General features: G+C 39.1%; 1 protein-coding gene across 1 annotated transcript in view; it reads left to right on the forward strand.

The window, feature by feature from the left end:
• The first annotated feature begins 1,856 nt into the window (after window positions 1-1,856).
• GOLGA3 (golgin A3) overlaps window positions 1,857-17,501 on the forward strand; it is a 24,258-nt gene continuing 8,613 nt past the window's right edge. Inside the window, 12 exon segments of the mRNA XM_009888110.1 lie at window positions 1,857-1,989; window positions 5,391-5,663; window positions 6,552-6,664; window positions 7,163-7,848; window positions 9,115-9,226; window positions 9,814-10,120; window positions 10,723-10,925; window positions 12,273-12,410; window positions 13,398-13,559; window positions 14,279-14,647; window positions 15,847-15,924; window positions 16,893-17,156. Of these exon segments, the coding sequence (XP_009886412.1) occupies window positions 1,857-1,989; window positions 5,391-5,663; window positions 6,552-6,664; window positions 7,163-7,848; window positions 9,115-9,226; window positions 9,814-10,120; window positions 10,723-10,925; window positions 12,273-12,410; window positions 13,398-13,559; window positions 14,279-14,647; window positions 15,847-15,924; window positions 16,893-17,156 (2,838 nt within the window).

Here is a 17,501-nt window from a genome sequence, read left to right on the forward strand (position 1 = left end):
GGGCCCGTCTCGCCGGCGGGGCCCCCAGCCTGGCACCGGGCTCCGCTGTCCTGGTTATTGGTGTTTTAAAGAAAATGGGTTGTTTTCATAGAGCTACTTTCCCTGCTGGGTTGCTGTGGCGTGCGTACATCTGTGTGTGTCTGCCTGTGCTCCACACAGAGGCACAAAAGGACTTTGAAGCCAAAATATGCGAATGTTTGGCAGTGGGTTGTACAGGAAAAAACCATTCTTCACCACCCTCGTCATTAAAAGGTGTTTTGTGACAAGGATAACAAACCATCTGATGTTGGCTGGAGTTTGCCAAGGTGTAAGCAGCCTAAACTGTGGTCGCCTTTTGTCAGTAATTCTTCTTTGTGACCTGCCGTGTAGTTTCTATTTGCCGTACAGCGGCTGGTCGTCCAGAAATTTTATTGTAAGCTTTATTATATGGAAAGGCTTTTAAAATCAATAACAAATCACAGCGAAGGTATTAATCTTTGTTTGGTGGAGGTTTCTCTTTTAGAAACGTGCTCCAGGTTTCTGGCTCCTTCACGGCTCACCTACATAAGGGTCACCTATGTAATCGACAAGTCCTGTGTGTCCTGAGCCGTTAGCAGCCTCAGTAACGTTTTGGAGAGGACTGGTGGTGTTGCTGGGTGACCGGGGCAATAGCAGTTATACAAGTACTGTCTGGAGATATGGAAGGAATGTCCCTCATAATGTTTGTGTTCATGTAAAAATGCAATTAAAATATTCCTGACTTGACATACTTCCCACAATCCCCCCTTTTTTGCTAACTGGGGATTTCTTGTGTTTCTTTAGTAAATAGGAACCATAACATTTTGTAAGCTGAATTTAGGTGTCAGTAGCTATTTGAACAAAATTTAAATGCTTGAAGTGACTAGGTACAACAACTTCTGTCAGATCGTATTAGTTGGCTGGGTCTATACCCAAAGGTAAGATCTGAATGCCTGGAGAATCATTTGTAAATTCTGTAAACTGCATTTGGAAATCCTCCTCTTGACTCACCATAGGAGAAGGCAGCGTTGAACTGCAGCCCAGGCCACGTTCTGACTGCCAGCACGTGCTATAATCAGTAGTTCAGGCTCTGTACAGTGATACATACTTGTTGCTCTGCAGACAAGTAAACAGTAATGATGTAATTTAATTAAAAAAAAAAACCAACCTGAATTCGATACTGCATTCTAACTGAAGTTACTGAAACTTAAATGGGAGTAGATCCTTGAAACGAAATATATGGTATGAAAGTCCAGACTGTAATTGACAGAGCAAAATGCTCCTGTGAGTACTAGCTTGCTTATTAAAGCAGAGGCCAAAGAAGCATTTCCTTTAAAAGGGACAGTGATGTTAAATCACTTGTCTCGCTGAATATTATCTTGTTCCATCATTATGCTGGTGTATCAGTGCTACTAAAAAAAACCTGATAATAAAAAAAGCTGTTAAATAGATCACTTCTTATTCACAACAGCTGGATACCTGGTTGTATTTCATTGTCTCTGCTATTACCCAGTGTCCTGACTCTGTGTGTTGAAGTTGGGCTGGTGAGTAGTCTGTGAGCACTACTTGCTTTTTAACTCATATTTCCAAAGCTGTAAGAAATGTTTGTAAATTTACTACACTTTGTTTATAGAGGATGCGGCTCCTGGGTGATTACAACTTTGGCTGCGAGCTGTTTTCATGATCTCCTGGAATTACTGGCTGCCTGCTGCACACCAACAGCTGTACAGCTGAGAACTGTGCTCCTGGGTAACATATTGATGCTGTTCTTGCTGATGGAGACAAACAGGACTTGGTAGTTCCCTTGGTGGCAAGTTATTTGGAAGAAAAACTTCCCAGGGATCTGGATCGTTTTTATCATGGACTCCTCATCTGTCCAGCAGGATGTTCTCTTGGAGAATAGAGGCAGTAATGGGGCCCCTAGCAGCTCTGAAGAATTTCTGGATTGTAAAGCCAAGTCAGATTTGCCAGTTGCAACAGATGAAATTAACAGTAAGTTACTTCATATGAACCAAATAATTTCCTAGTCTTGCCCAGGCTTCTCTGCAACTACTTATTTTGATGATCAGGTGATGCTGAAGGTCAGAATTTTCCTTGAGGTCAGGAATTTCTTGTTCAGCAGTTTTAAGCAAGTTTGGTAAAGCCTATGGCTCTATGCATGGGAAAACTGTCTTTTGTTTTGAAACTTATTCTTTTAAAACAAAACCAAACTATTAGCTTAAGTACTATCTGCTGTCAGTTGAGTATGTGCTGCTCATGGTGGTACTCTGTATTGTAATTGTGTTTCCGTGAGTATATACCCGAAATTCACTGGAACTAATAGTTCTCAAATGATTGCTGTGGAGTAAGCTCATGACTGGAGTACTTTATTCTGGCAAGAGAAATTTTCCTTATAAATTTAATCAATCGGGCAAAAATCAAAGTGTACTCAAAAAGTCTCTCTAAACTTCCATTTATGGAAGAGAGATGCTGGCCTGTACTCCCCAAATTATCTCAAAATAACTTTTATCGGTAGACAAGCTCCATAGTAAAATAATTGTGCAGCTGTTTACAAGAAACTTAAAAGAGCACTGATATGAATAGATTATAGAATCAAACTTAGGTTGGAAGGGATCTCTATGGGTCGTCTAGTCCAACCTCATGCACAGAGCTGACCTAGCTTTGAAGCTAGATCAGGTTACTCAGGGCCTTCTCATGTTGAATTCTGAAAATCTCTAGAGAGGGACATTCAACAGCCTCTCTACCCATTCCACTATTTAACTGCTTTAATTGTTAAAATCTTTTCCTTGTGTTGAATTGAAGTATCTATGTTTCCACTACAGGTATCTAAGGATGTGTTGGTGTATAAGGATATGGTGATAGATGGGTGGAGTGGGTGTATACGTTGCGGCTGTGTAGATACACAAAAGTATACAGGTTCCTTACGTAAAAGGAGGTGATCACGTGATGAAGTTGTTAGCCTTCCACACTCCTCTCGTACCACAGATTTGTCATCTTGTCACGGGCAGGAAAGTGGAGTCCTGAGACTTTATTTGCATTTCTGACACTGCCCGTAAGCAGATTGGCAGAGTGTAGTTATATGATGATTCATTGATCTTTTGTAAAGTTCAAGATCACACGTTCCTGTCTTCTGCTGTGTTGGACATTGTGGACAAGAAATTGAATTGTGGCTTATAAATAGGTGGTGTGTCATTCCACTGTTTTCAGTGTAATTGCATCTCCCCACACCCTCCACCCCCTGTTCTAAAAAGATCGCAGTTGTATTGATACTACTGCAATTAAATTACTTTAGTTCAAGGCAGCATTTGGATTCTGAGTGTCTCATGGCTTCAGGAAGTTGCCAGGAAACCATTCCTCCAGAATTTTGTTCCAGCATCTCTTTTGTATATGTATACCACTCAGTTTCGAAGATAAAAATGTAAATAAAGTATAAACCTGGTGCAGTAATAGCTGCATTTTCTGAAAGATGGGCAGAAACAATATTTCTGAATGTACGAGGTACCTTCTTATTTTCTTGTGGCTATTCTTAGCATTAATATCTCTTTTAAATCTAGTTTTGACAATCTTTTAGTTTTAAAATGCCTTAAACTCTGACTTTGGTTAGTCATTAAAAACGCAGTCCTGTCCTTCTTTGCATCCTTGTTGTACCCATCCCTTCTATCGTGCCTGCAGGTGGTTTTGTGACCGCATGCTGAACTAAATCAGAGAACTGATTCAGGCTAAAATGGCCTCAAAATGTTGTCTGCATGACAAATAAGATACTGAAAGTCTTTTAATTCCAGTCTTGGTTAGCTCATGTGTTTTGGTAACCTAAGTCTGAAAATTTATTTGCACCCACATTCAGTTTCCGCATTCAGTTTCCTCTGGGCTGGTTCACTGTCTAAACATCTGTGCTAGCTTATGGGAGCATGTGCCACAGAGGTTGAAACAAATGGTTAGGGGTGGAAATTTATCTTTTCCTTGCTCAATTACTCTGAAGTTAAATTTGACTGCACTTAAAAGGAAACCTTTTGCTTTCTTCAATAACAAAAGGGAAAAACTTTTTCCCATATGACTTAATTTCAGGATGCACTTTAATGTTCACCACATACATGAATGATAATAGCTTTATTTTTGAATTGTTTTGCTTTCAGAAGTTCATAGTGATTCATTATATGGGGGGAAATGTTTAATAGGAATATGTTAATGGGCTGGTCTAAATCAATAATTAAAGTTTTATTGAATTGTTGTAGTTGACTTCCTGGCTGCACAATATTTCTGCATAGGAATCTTAGAAACACTTAACTTTGGGAGGATCTGTCTCTCAGTTCTAGTTTATTTGTTTGGTTGGTTTTTATTTCCCCCTTATCATCTTTGAGCAGACTTTAAAAAAACCAAACGTTTATTCAAGTCTGTAGCTTTGAGAGGAAGAAAAAATAGAAACAGGACGCTTGATTTTTCCACTTACAAATACTTTGTGATCATAAATGTTAAGTATTCTCAAGCATCTTTATGAAAAAAATAATGAAATCTTCCATATTATTCCAGTGAGTTCCAGTTACTCCAGTGATACATGGTGTGGGGATGAACAGGAAGACAGTAGCTATTTCAGTACCCTGCTCATTTGAGATCTATAATAGTGCACTTAAAGTTACATGCAGTTTTATTGCAACAGCAATTTCGTAAGTGTAGTCCCCAGCTGAGTGAAGTAGAAATGTGTGAGAAATTCAAAGTACAAACCTGTGAAGTGTTGAACTGGTTTTGAAGATGCATTTGCTCTGATGGAAAAGAAAATACTAATAAGTGGGGATAGAATTGGTATTAAAGTGGTTCTTGAATTGCCTTTTAATTGGTAGATTTACTATTTTGATACGTGTGAGCTATGCTACTGTATTCTTGACGAAGACATCCTATTTGAAAAAAATTTAAACTGGGTTTAAAATTGAGAAACTCTGCTTGGCCTGGGCTGGAAGTGGGATGGTGGATGCTTTCTCCCCAGTGCCCAGCAGCATGCTAAATAGCTGAATCATTCAGCACAGGCCTGCAGTTGCTGAGTTTTGTTTGTAGTAGGTTGCCACTCAGTGTGAGACAGATCACATTGCTTACATTCGGTGTCTCATGCTTCTAAACCTAACAATACTTAAAAACCCGTGTGAGGTTTTGAAGATATTTTATGATCACTTTCGAGGTCCTGCTTGAAGGCACAGTAGTAAAGCAAGTTAAAGGTACTTGTTCTGGTCTTTTTAAATGAAGACTCAAAAATTCGTTGTAAAATTCCTTCTGCCAGTTGCCGTCATTAGCAATTTCTGTATTCTTACAGTGTAAAGGAAATAGTGGTAGCATTGTATTTGGGTGGAGGTGTAAAGATAAATGGGGTGGCTTACAGTGTAGCTCACTGAAACTTTCTTTTCCAGCTACCAGTATTAACATCAATGAAGTGCCAAATGAAGAGGGAAGTTTGGAGATAAACAGTAAGGTGGATGCCTGCCAGAATGGGCCAGAGTCACTCTTCCCTGTATCTTTTGACCCCACCAGCAATGCACAGGGTCAAGAGTCGTCCCCAGGTGTGACTGGTTTCCATGACAGCCTAAGGAAGTCTCAGGGAACTAGTGCTGAGGGCATAGTTCTTAGAAAAGAAGCTTTGCAGTCTCTCAAACTAAGTCTTCCCATGCAAGAAACTGAATTGTGTAAGCATCTGTTTACGGTGGTGCCCCTGCTTTCTCTTGCTGCATAAAGCTTCTAACTCTGAGCTTGGCTCTAGAATCCTATAAAATCATTTAAGCTTGGACTAAACTTCCTTTTTGCAGTAAGCTTTGACTTTGAACTACAATTCATTTTCTTTCAGTAAACCACCCTTTGCTGCAGCTAAGGCACGTGCCTTACCATTTAAAAATTGTTCTTAGGCTGGAGGGGAATTTATGCTTTCTGGGGCTGAAGCTATTCTAATCTCCTTGATTATTAGGAGTAACAGGTGACATTAAAAAAAGAAACCAAACAAAAACCAGCAGAACCACGTGATTTTAAGCTAAGTAGTAAAGAGAGGAAGAGAAGAGCAATAAAGGGGAGAGGAAGGGAAGCCTTTATATTAAGGTGTCTAATGCTGCAGGAGTCTTTGGAAAAGTTTTTAAAAAGTCTTACTAGAGGAAAGATTTAGTGTGAGTTAACAAAAAGAAAGAAAATGTATCTAGGTAACATCTTTCTCTGACCTGTAGGGTCAGAGTAGACTGTGTAGGTCTTGCTTAATTTTATAATTTCAGTACTTTCAGAAGTGTAGGACAGGTGAGATTAAATGACAGCAATAGTTTTTTTTCTTGCTGTATAATCTCTTGTCATATATATGTAGAGGAACTACAGCATTTGCAAACTGAACAACAGAAATACACAGACTTTATCAATGCTTACACAAGGATACGTTAGAACAGGGTATTCTGAGGTGCATGCGAATGGGCTTTCCTTGCATTCCTTGCTTAAGCATGCAGCATGTTGCTGATGGTAGAAGGGGCTTTTTCGTTTTGCATCAGATTTGCCTATGTTGGAGTTTCCTGCATGACCGTAAAGACACCTTTCACTTACAGGCTCAGTAGAGTCTTCACTCCCATTGGAGAAAGAAGAACAAATAAGACTTCAAGCAAGAAGAAGGCTAGAAGAACAGCTCAAACAATACAGAGTGAAGAGACATCAAGAAAGAGTGAGTACCACACAACAGATCTACATTCGGTGTCTTGTTGAGAACCTTGAAAACTTTATCCTTTCTGTACTCTAAATAACTGTTGTCTCTACTTTAAACGTTCAGTAGTTTTCTCAAATGTGAGAAAGCATTTTTTTCTTCTGGACATGCAAAATTTGATTCTCTGTTACCTCATCAGTAACGTACTGTTTTGTGCTACTTGAAATAGGGGGCGGGGGGGAACAAACCCAAAACTTTAGTAAACTAAATGTTCAATTTTTCCTATATTTTTTCAGTTAGCTTTTGGAGTCTACCTTCATCATTTTCAACATGCATATATTGAGCCTTGATAGTATTGATTGCTGATGTAATTTACCTTGTTTATGAGATGTTGCATATATTTAATATTAATGTAAAAGTTTAGAGTGTTACATATGAAGTTCTACAGTAAAATTAGTCTTTGATGCCAGTTCAAATGCAACATTCTGGAATTTATTGTTGACTCTTTGCTTCTTTTAGTCTAATCAGTCTACATCCAAAAACCGGCCCTCCAGCACCCTAGATCCTGAGCTGATGTTAAATCCAGAAATCTTGCCAAGAGCTAGCACTGTAGCAATGACAAAAGAATACTCCTTTGTGCGGACCATTGTCCCCAGGGGGCCAAAACTGGGTAGCCTGGGACTTCCAGCATCCTCAAAAGAGAGAAGAAGTTCAAAATCTAAGCCCGGTAAGATCCGGTCCTTGGCTGACTACAGAACTGAAGATCCAGGCTCTAGAAATGGGAATTTTGTGGCTACTGATCTGTCTGGTGGGACTCTGAAGCAAAGCAGAAGCGGTCCAGCATCAGTTGTTTCTGAGATTAGTCTGCCCTCTGACACGGACGATAGAATAGAGAGTTCCTCCTTGGCAGGAGACAGCGTTTCAGAGATTGATGGGAGTGAAGCGGGAATGAGGCTGGATGGAAATGAGAGTGACAGCTCTACCTACAGCAGCGTGTCAGGAAAAGGGCTGTATAACAGTTTACAGAATGCAGAAGGCAAACAGGGTATTCCGTATACAATAAACGGTCAGAAGATACATCCTGATGCAATGGGGCAATTTCCTTCCATCAGTGAGGTGCTACAGGCTGCAGCAGTGGAGCATCAAGCCCAAGAGCAAGAAGTTAATGGGGAAGTACGGAGCAGGAGAGACAGTATTTCTAGCAGGTAAGATAGATCACCGTACAGTGAGGCCATTATTAGGCATTATGCTTTCTTGGAATAGGTAGCCTATTACTCTTTCTTCTACTAACTTTGGATCCAGTTTTAACTTACATTCATTGTGATCAAATCTGTTGTTAACTTACAGATTCTAAAAGAAACTGAAAGGTCACTTCACTTGAGTACCTATTTGCTAAGTGTATCTTTTAAGAAAGATATTTTTGCTACTGACACTGTGTTTTAAATGTGCTAGCGGTTCCTTCTATCTGTATTTACCTGGGAAGCAGGCATTTGTTCACTGAATCACTGATGTGGCATTGGTCTTTAAAGTCTGAAAGCGTAGCCATAACTGACTCAGTGATATTTATTATTGTCCTTTTCCTGATCTACACACATAGCTTTCAGATCTCAAATAGTTATGAAACGCCAAGAGTCTTGTCCTAGATACCCTTATCCTCTTCAGCTCTTTAGAATGATACTTAGTCTCACAAGCTTATGTGTATATGGTAGGTATCAAACGGTGATTCAGCAAGCGAGTGGATGGCTGCTGAAGCCCTTAACAATGCAGTTGTGGTTTTTGTCAGTTGTCTGCAGATGCATGCTTTATACATGCTAATTTTGAAATTCCCTTTTTTTGCTTTATCTTTGCTGGAATAAAGTGTAGTGCCCTGAGATATTAAGGTAAAAATCAGTTGTCAACAATTATTCCAGCTTAGACTTAATTCTTTCATTATTGAGAAAGAAGAGAAGGTCTTGCCCTTTTTCTCTAGGCTCCTTGGCTGTGCGTCAGGGAAGGACCATAAGGAATCCCTTATACCAAATACCTGTTTTTCCTTCTTTTGCATTAGCTGTTGGTATTTCTCAGGCACATTAAAGTAGACAGTTGCAGACAACAGTTGTGGAGGTTTTGTGCTTGCGTTATGTCCATTTGCCTGCTTAAAAAAGGATATTGCAGATATAGAATATAATGAAGTCAACCATGGTACTTCAGTAAAATCACAAATATATGGGTGCCACACTAGATTCTAGTTGCTGCAAATACAAGAAACTAACGTATAAAACCCTAGCGTGAATGTAATTTCTTTATCTCTTTGGATGGTAACAAAGGGCCTTTCAGGGTGTTCTGGATCCATCGTAAAGCCATAAAAAATGTCCTAAATTCTAGGTCACATGTGAACTCTGAGTAGCTCTTAATTTCAGCTTCACTTTCTTCAACTAGGTGAGTGTTGTATTCTAACTCTTTAACTGTGTATGTGATGTCTCTGTCTCCAGTGTTTCTATGGAAAGCTCTATCACGGGAACTCATGACGAAATGTTGCAGGTTCTGAAGGAGAAGATGAGACTTGAAGGGCAACTAGAAGCACTCTCACTAGAAGCTAATCAGGTAGAAAATGAATTTTAATTCTTCTATTTAGCAAATCATATTAATATATTAATTAATATTCAAGAACCTCCTTGTGGGAATTGTGTTTTGTAAAAACGTTGTTGAATTAGGTTATACATCAGGAAACTAACGTATAAAACTTTACAAGGTACTTTATATTTATCATCTTGAGCATCCTTGTAAAGTTAGTAAAGTCTTCAAAGGGTTTTAAAAAAAATGTTTTTTTTGAAAAAAGTAAAATTGAAAGTGAGATGATGTCTATATAGCTGTATTTTCTCTTTGTATTGATTGATACTATAACACTTACAATAGAAAGCGTTCTTCCTTGAAGTGTGGAAACATGCATCTTATTAAATATCCTGACATGGTTACTTACATATAGTGCTATATACATCTTGTCTATACTTTCCTCTGTATTCTTTGATTATTTAAAATACCTGCTAGGTGAGATGTCACTTTCAAAAAGAATTTTTTACAAGCAAGTGGTCTTTGCCTTAGCAAAGCCATTTTGCTGAGCATCTTCTTTAGTCAGTCATAATGTATTTTCTCTTAAAACTTCCATATTTTGATTTTTGGGACACATTCAGGCTCTCAAAGAGAAGACTGAGCTACAAGCCCAACTTGCAGCTTTGAACATGAAGCTTCAGGCGCAGATGGAACACAGCCAAAACAGCCAGCAGAAGCAGGAATCTCTGAGCTCAGAAGTGGCCACATTAAAGCAGTCTTGCTGGGATCTGGAACGAGCAATGGCTGACCTGCAAAATACGTTGGAAGCAAAGAATGCTAGTTTGGCTTCTTCAAATAATGATTTGCAGTTAGCAGAGGAGCAGTACCAAAGACTCCTGCTGTAGGTTGAAGATATGCAAAAAAATGTTCTCACCAGAGACAGCACAGGTGGGATGTAAATGTCAATCTTTAAAATTTGTTATTCCGTAAATCATTTTATTTCAACATAATTCTGAAGTCCTTGAGCAAGAAGGAATTTTAGATTGTGTTTTGTTGATGTCATACTAATTAAATGGTGTGAATTTTATGATTGTTTTTTATTTTTGTCACAAAAGTGTCACAGTTTGCAAGCTGCCACTGCCAGCCTGGAGAGGGAGGCATAAATATTTAGTCTGGTAACTGCTTGAGAGTGGACTAATGTTTTTCAGAAAATTGTACAAATATTGGTTTGTAATGATGACTCTACATGTCAGGATACCCGCTCTCTGGTTTTTAGTTAGTTCATATTTTCTGCCACTTAAGGAACTTGGAATGCTGAAAGAAGCGATTGATTTATTTTAATTTTGTCCTGCTTATGACCTTCTAGCACTTCCCCTCACTTTTGCAGGAAAAACTAATCTTTATGCAATTAGACATATATGGTTTTGTTCAAAAAGAAAGGAAAATAAAAAAGAAAAAGCTATGAATATCACAAAAATCCTTGAAAATGTGTGCATAAAAATAGAACAATGGAGTACACTAGTCCAAGTTCTTTATTTTTCTTTTTCTAGTTCATGATCTGCGACAGCAGTTGGCTTCCTTACAGAATCAGCTTCAGAAGGTGCAGTTGGAACGCACCACACTGACCAATAAGCTAAAGGCGTCTGAAACAGAAATCACATCGCTCCAGAATGTGCGGCAGTGGTACCAGCAGCAGCTTGTACTAGCACAGGAGGCCCGTGTCAGGCTGCAGAGTGAGATGGCCAATATACAGGTATTATGCTTTACTTGCATATGGGAGGCCTGAGAATATGTTCTTTTTTATGTTAGTTTTACCCAAAGGATATTGTTTATGGGCTCAGACAAGGCAGCCGGTGTCACTTGTGTATTCTTCAGGTGGAGAGCAGGCAGGGATGGTGTTTTGTTTTTCATCACAGAATCACAGAATGGGTAGGGTTGGAAGGGACCTCTGGAGATCATCTAGTCCAACCCCCCTGCCAGAGCAGGGTCACCTACAACAGGTTGCACAGGACAGCGTCCAGGCAGGTTTTGAATGTCTCCAGAGTGGGAGACTCCACCACCTCTCTGGGCAGCCTGTTCCAGTGCTACACTACCCTCAAAGTAAAGAAGTTCCTTCTCATGTTAAGATGGAACTTCCTATGTTCAAGTTTATGCCCATTACCCCTCGTCCTATCACTGGGCGCCACTGAAAAAAGACTGCTCCCATCCCCCTGGCATCCTCCCATTAAGTATTTGTAAGTATTAATAAGATCCCCCCTCAATCTTCTTTTCTCTAGACTAAAGAGACCCAAGTCCCTAAGCCTTTCTGAACTGGGGAGCCCAGAACTGGACACAGTACTCCAGATGCGGTCTCACCAGGGCAGAGTAGAGGGGGAGGATGACCTCCCTCGACCTGCTGGCCACACTCTTCTTGATGCACCCCAGGATACCGTTCGCCTTCTTGTCCGCCAGGGCACATTGCTGGCTCATGGTCATCCTGTTGTCCACCAGGACTCCCAGGTCCCTCTCCACAGAGCTGCTCTCCAGGAGGTCAGCCCCCAACCTGTACTGGTGCATGGGGTTATTCCTCCCCAGGTGCAGTACCCTACACTTACCCTTGTTGAACTTCATAAGGTTTCTTTCTGCCCAACTCTCCAGCCTGGCGAGGTCACGCTGTAAGGCAGCACAGCCTTCTGGCGTGTCAGCCACTCCTCCCAGTTTTGTGTCATCAGCAAACTTGCTGATGGTACACTCTATCCCTTCATCCAGATCATTGATGAATATGTTGAACAAGACTGGGCTCAGTACTGAACCCTGAGGGACACCACTTGTTACTAACCTCCAACTAGACTCTGCACCACTAACCACAACCCTCTGAGCTCTATCTGTAAGCCAGTTCTCATCATGAGGTGTTCATTCACATTAAGGCTGAGGCATAAATTTAACTAAAGCACTTGCCTTCTGTGGATGATCTGTAGTGCTGTGAAAGTCATAGTGGAGACAAGGCACAGACAGATCCAACGTGATTTTTTTTTTCTGAAACTCTGAAATTTGTTGGCCAAATTTTGACTGTTGGTATTAATCAGTGATTTATTTTATTTTTTTTCCCCCTTTCCTTTAGGCTCGGCAAATGACCCAAGCAGGTATGTTGGAACATCTCAAGCTAGAGAATGTGTCACTGTCTCAGCAGCTGACTGAAACCCAGCACAGATCCATTAAAGAAAAGGAACGTATTGCAGCACAGCTGCAAAATATTGAGGTATGGTTGTAGGTGGTCTTCATAAATTATGTTCTGCCTAAGTTGTGTATTTCGGTTTTGCAAACTCAAGGATATTCTGACAAGGTAACAATTGAATTGTTATGAATTGATTCAAATGGTGCACTATAAAAAGGGTAAATATTTCAGACCAGAGAAATTTGCATGACGTTACAAACAATAAGAGGGAGCAAGGCTATACGTTTCCCATTCCAGGGGTATACTTGCATTTTCAGATCTGGTGTTTGGTTTTGATTTAAAGGTGGATGTAAATGTTCTCCTTTGCCCATTCAGGAACTTTTTCAAGAGAAAACTTATTGGAAGTTGGACTAAGTCAGTAAAGTGTTTCTTAAATGTGCAAAATTGCTCAGTTCTCAGGTTTGTCCTTCCTGCACTCCAGTAAGAAAAGATGAGCAAAATCTGAAGTGCAGCATGCTCACTTTCAAAGTACTTAAAAGCTTAAATCCCATTAAATGTCAGTGATGCTCCTGCTTCTAAGTCTCAAAGGGCAGTAAAGCAGCAGGGCAGTGGAAGCACCCTATCTCCAGCGTTACTTGTAGTGGTTGTGTAAATGACAGGAACTGCTATTTTATGGAGTAGCTACAGCATCCGAGGAATGTCTTGATTCAGAATTTTTCTGAACAGCTTAATTTTAATAAAGATTCTTTTTCTTTACATCTTGTTTCACCAATTTAAAAAGGACATGGTGTTATGTAAGAGGAATTCAGATTCTCACAAGTATACAAGACATTCGCTGTTGTTATAACTTCTCTTAAGTATATGAATGGGTGACTTCAGTGAAGACATACAGCTGTGTGAAGGCAAACATCAGAATTATTTTTGCTTTTGTCTTTTCTCTTGAAACTTCCCTGATAATTCACCTTTTTCTTTTCCTCTCTTTTTTTTTCTTTTTTTTCTCTTTTTCTTTTTCCTGCCTCTTCCCCTCCACGGAAATTGGAAAAGTTGATTCCTTGCTTTTTTTTTATGCAGGCTGACATGTTAGATCAAGAAGCTGCCTTCATGCAAATCCAGGAGGCTAAAACCATGGTGGAAGAAGACTTGCAGAGAAAGCTAGAGGAGTTTGAGGATGAAAAAGAACAGCTTCAGAAAATGGCTGATTCTGCAGTAACATTGGAGCAAGAATTGGAACAGGTAGACTGTTGTTAGGCTAATTCCCAAGGGTTTCAAGGGAAATACTTATTTGGCTGAAAAGGCAATAGTAAATAGATACTGAGCTCTAAACTTTTTTTAATAACTTTTTTTTTGGTGATTATTCTAAGTATAGACAGGAAGCATAGATCCACGTTCAAAGTTGTTAGGCAGTTAGGATACCTTTATATACAATTGCAGCGTAATAAATCTGCACTTTGCTACAAAGTCCTGCTTTAACCTTGTAACATTACAAAGGCAGCATGTCAAGGGCTGGAATAAGATGAAGTATGTGATAGCTTAGTATTATATTCCATGTATACATGGAATATATATATATATATACATGGAATATACATATATATATTCCATTATATTGCATGATATGGCATTATCATTTAAAACACTGAATTTACTCAGTATATCCACTGTGGACACAATTTTCAAATAAAAATTGAGAATACTGTGAATCTTACTTAAGAATATTTTAGGTTTGTCATTCTGGTCATTGCTTAGCCTGTAAGACTACAGATGCTGCAGAAGGCAATCAGTGCAACTAGTAGAGCAAATAGAAGTGACCTAGGAAGGTTAAAAAATATTTTCACCTTCTGCTGTTTTCTTCTAGAAGCTAAAATATTAGTTAAAACATTTTTTTATTGAAGTGCATTTGCAAAGATGTCATTCATTTTGTATGAATTTAATCTTAAAATACTTCTTCTCAGGTCAAGTTGACTTTGCATCAGCGAGATCTGCAGCTTGAATCTTTACAGCAAGAGCACCTAGACCTAATGAAGCAATTCACTCTGACCCAAGAGACATTGCACACCAAAGAGCAGTCCCTGGATGACCTGCAAACACAGTATGATGAACTGAAGGCCAGATTAGAAGAGTTCCAAAGTGATGCTACTTCTAAAGATGACATGATCCAGTATTTGCAGAATGAGAAGATTGTCTTGGAAGTAGCTCTGCAGGCAGCAAAAGCAAGCAAAGAGCAACTTGAGGAAGGAGCAGTGCGCCTTGGAGAAGGTACAGAAGTAGCATCAGAAATCTTGGAACAACTCAGGCAAGAAATGGCAATCAAGTCAAGCCAGGTAATGAATCCCTAAAAGTAATCTTATTTAAAATAGCTGTTCCAGGGAAATACTGCCACAGGTACACGATAGAGCCAGCTACATGAGAGGAGATTGGTACACGTGTGTTTGTATACGTCTGTAGTTGTGAAATTCAGCTAGTGGGAATATTTTAATCAATTCTCTCATCTTTCCCTGTTGGTAGGCTATCTGACACTTTACATCCTATTATATCATTGATGAGCTTACAGTTTAATATCCCTTGGTATCTATATGCAGTTATGCATTTGTGTGGTATGGGATGGGAAGCCGAGGTTAATTCATCTTGTTCTGTCTGTTTCCAAGACCCACCATCTTTCCAAAATCTACCAGTTTTTAAAGGTAATAATTTTGAGTACAGATCACATTTTTGGAAGTAATTTTTTAGTGTGCTCCTTTTCTGTGGTACTGCAGACCAAACGTCTTCCTCGTGCAGTAATTTGGTCATGTTTAATTGTGCCTTTTCTCTTGAAACAGTATACCAGGGTTTGCTTTTGCATGTTGCTATATACCAGCTGAGGCTTTTTTCTAGTCACTTAACTATTTTACAAGATCAAGCCTAATGCATATCCTTATTCTCTTTGTGGCTGCTTTAAATTATGGTGACTTTTCCTTTCACACCTTGGGTTGATAGTAGTGTTTGCTCTGTATCTTTTAGAGCATCCAAGCTCCATAGCAAGAGCTTTCTTATTGAATCTTGGTAATGATGAGTTCCTGGTAATCTTTCAAGATTTCTTTTGTAGATAATAATGTGACTTGATAGTATTACCAATAGACGTATTGAAGAACTATGGAAATATATTTAACATGAAGATTGGGGGTTTTTCTTTCAAAGAACCAGCTGGTTTCTTCATTTGATCATCATGTACATGTGAATGGGCACCATCTGGGTACAACATATGTATACTAAAGGTACACACTAAAACTTCAATGGCAGGATAAGGGGACTTCCTGCATTCCTGAGGGCTGACAAGGCTCCCTCTGTGGTGAACTGTGTGAATGTATTTCTGTATAAAATGTTATCTAACAGTGTCACTGAGGTGCCTATTCAGAAACAGGATCCTTATGAGATTAGGCAATTGGTACAAGCATAGTAGAAGATACTGTCAGTGCTTGAAATAACGTAGAATGTGACATTTGGCATGTAAAGCAACATGTTTGCTTTTTATTTCCTCTGGCAGGTAGAAAATCTGCAACAAGAAAATGCCAGCCTTAAAAAACAGGTTCAAAAAGTGAAGGAACAGTTCCTGCAGCAGAAGGTAAGCAACAGCAAACTATTTCAAAGAAATAAAACCAAAGACTATACTTTTTTCACAGTGAAGGCATGAACATCTTTGGGGTTTGTGAAGACAGTTGAATCACTTTTCTGTATCAGAGAACTTTGTGACATGATTATACAGTTTCTGTATTTTGTACAGTTGAATTTTATCTGTAACTAAAGTAAAAGCAGATCCACCAACCAATTTGTGCTTTCATTGGACTTCAGGGAGTTTGCCAAATGAACCACCATATAAAATCTCTCTCTGATTTGTTGATGCTAGGTTTGCAAAAGGACTCATGAAAATCTTTGAGTGTTGTCATTTTCTTGCAGCTTTGAAAAACTATAGTTGCTTCAGTAATTAGATTGAAAATAAGTGCTTTATTGCAAATTTCATTCTGAATTTACACAGTTTTGAGATAGTAATTTGAAATTGATGTTTCATTAATGTTGCACGTGTGTCTTATGTATAGGGTGGCACCATTAATTTACTGGTTGATTGCTTATTAAGCTAATGCCAAAGGTTGTTTTAGCTTGTTAGGTTTAAGTTTGGGAAGGCTGTTCAAACTGTCAGTTACAGTTAAGCCCTCTTCTCGTAGCAAAAGTTATTAATTATGTGCATGGGATGCTTAATTTTTTACAATTAGTGTAGCTTAAAAAAATGGCACGTAATTAGGGCAGTTCCATAAAGAATGTGAAGAAGAGTATCCCATACTGCTATAAACACTGTTACTCAGAGGTTTTTTTATGAACTGCTGATACATAGTGGTATTTGATATCTGAGCTTACATAAAAATCTTTGAACCAGAGTAAATATGATACAGAAGATGATGCTGGTTTGTGGTCTTTGATACCCTCCCCTCCCCCCAAACGAAAAGAATATCAGTAAATACTTCATAGTAAATTACTTCTTAATTTATAAAGCTGTAACAGAGGTGACATTGTCCTCTTGAAACTCTTGTGTCCAAGGTAATGGTGGAAGCTTATCGAAGAGATGCAAGTTCAAAAGACCAGCTGATTAGCGAACTGAAAGCTACAAAGAAGCGGCTGGACTCAGAAGTGAAAGAGTTAAAACGAGAGCTATTGAAAATTCAAGTTGAAAAACAGTCCCTTGAATCTGAACATTCAAAGCTACAGAAGGAAGTATCTCAGGTTCACCAGCAGATGGTGGAAATAGAAAATCATCTTCAGTCAGTGCAGAAAGAAAGAGACGATATGGAAACGCGCCTACAGGTATGGAAGGTGTTAAGCTTTGGACTTTGAGGTTGTTACATCCAGGATATGCTGCTATTTCTATTTAACTTTGGAAATAAACAGAATCACCATCTACAAGTTAAGGTTCTTGGTTACATGTTTAATATTGTCTATGCATTTGAGCATATACCTACCAAATTTCTGTAAATACATGACTGCGTATTAACATTTCATGTAAGTGTGAAGAAGCACGCTACAGGAGTGGTAGAGGTGTGATGTGGAAGCAGTTTCCTTGGTTCCAAAGTGAACTCCATCTGAGAGCAAAGACCAAAAGAAGACTCTGTTCATACCTGTTATGGTAGTGGCCACAGAGGGACGAATAAA

The sequence above is a fragment of the Charadrius vociferus genome, unplaced genomic scaffold, assembly GCF_000708025.1.
Source record: "Charadrius vociferus isolate BGI_N301 unplaced genomic scaffold, ASM70802v2 scaffold326, whole genome shotgun sequence".
In the NCBI taxonomy this organism is placed as follows: Eukaryota; Metazoa; Chordata; class Aves; order Charadriiformes; family Charadriidae; genus Charadrius; species Charadrius vociferus.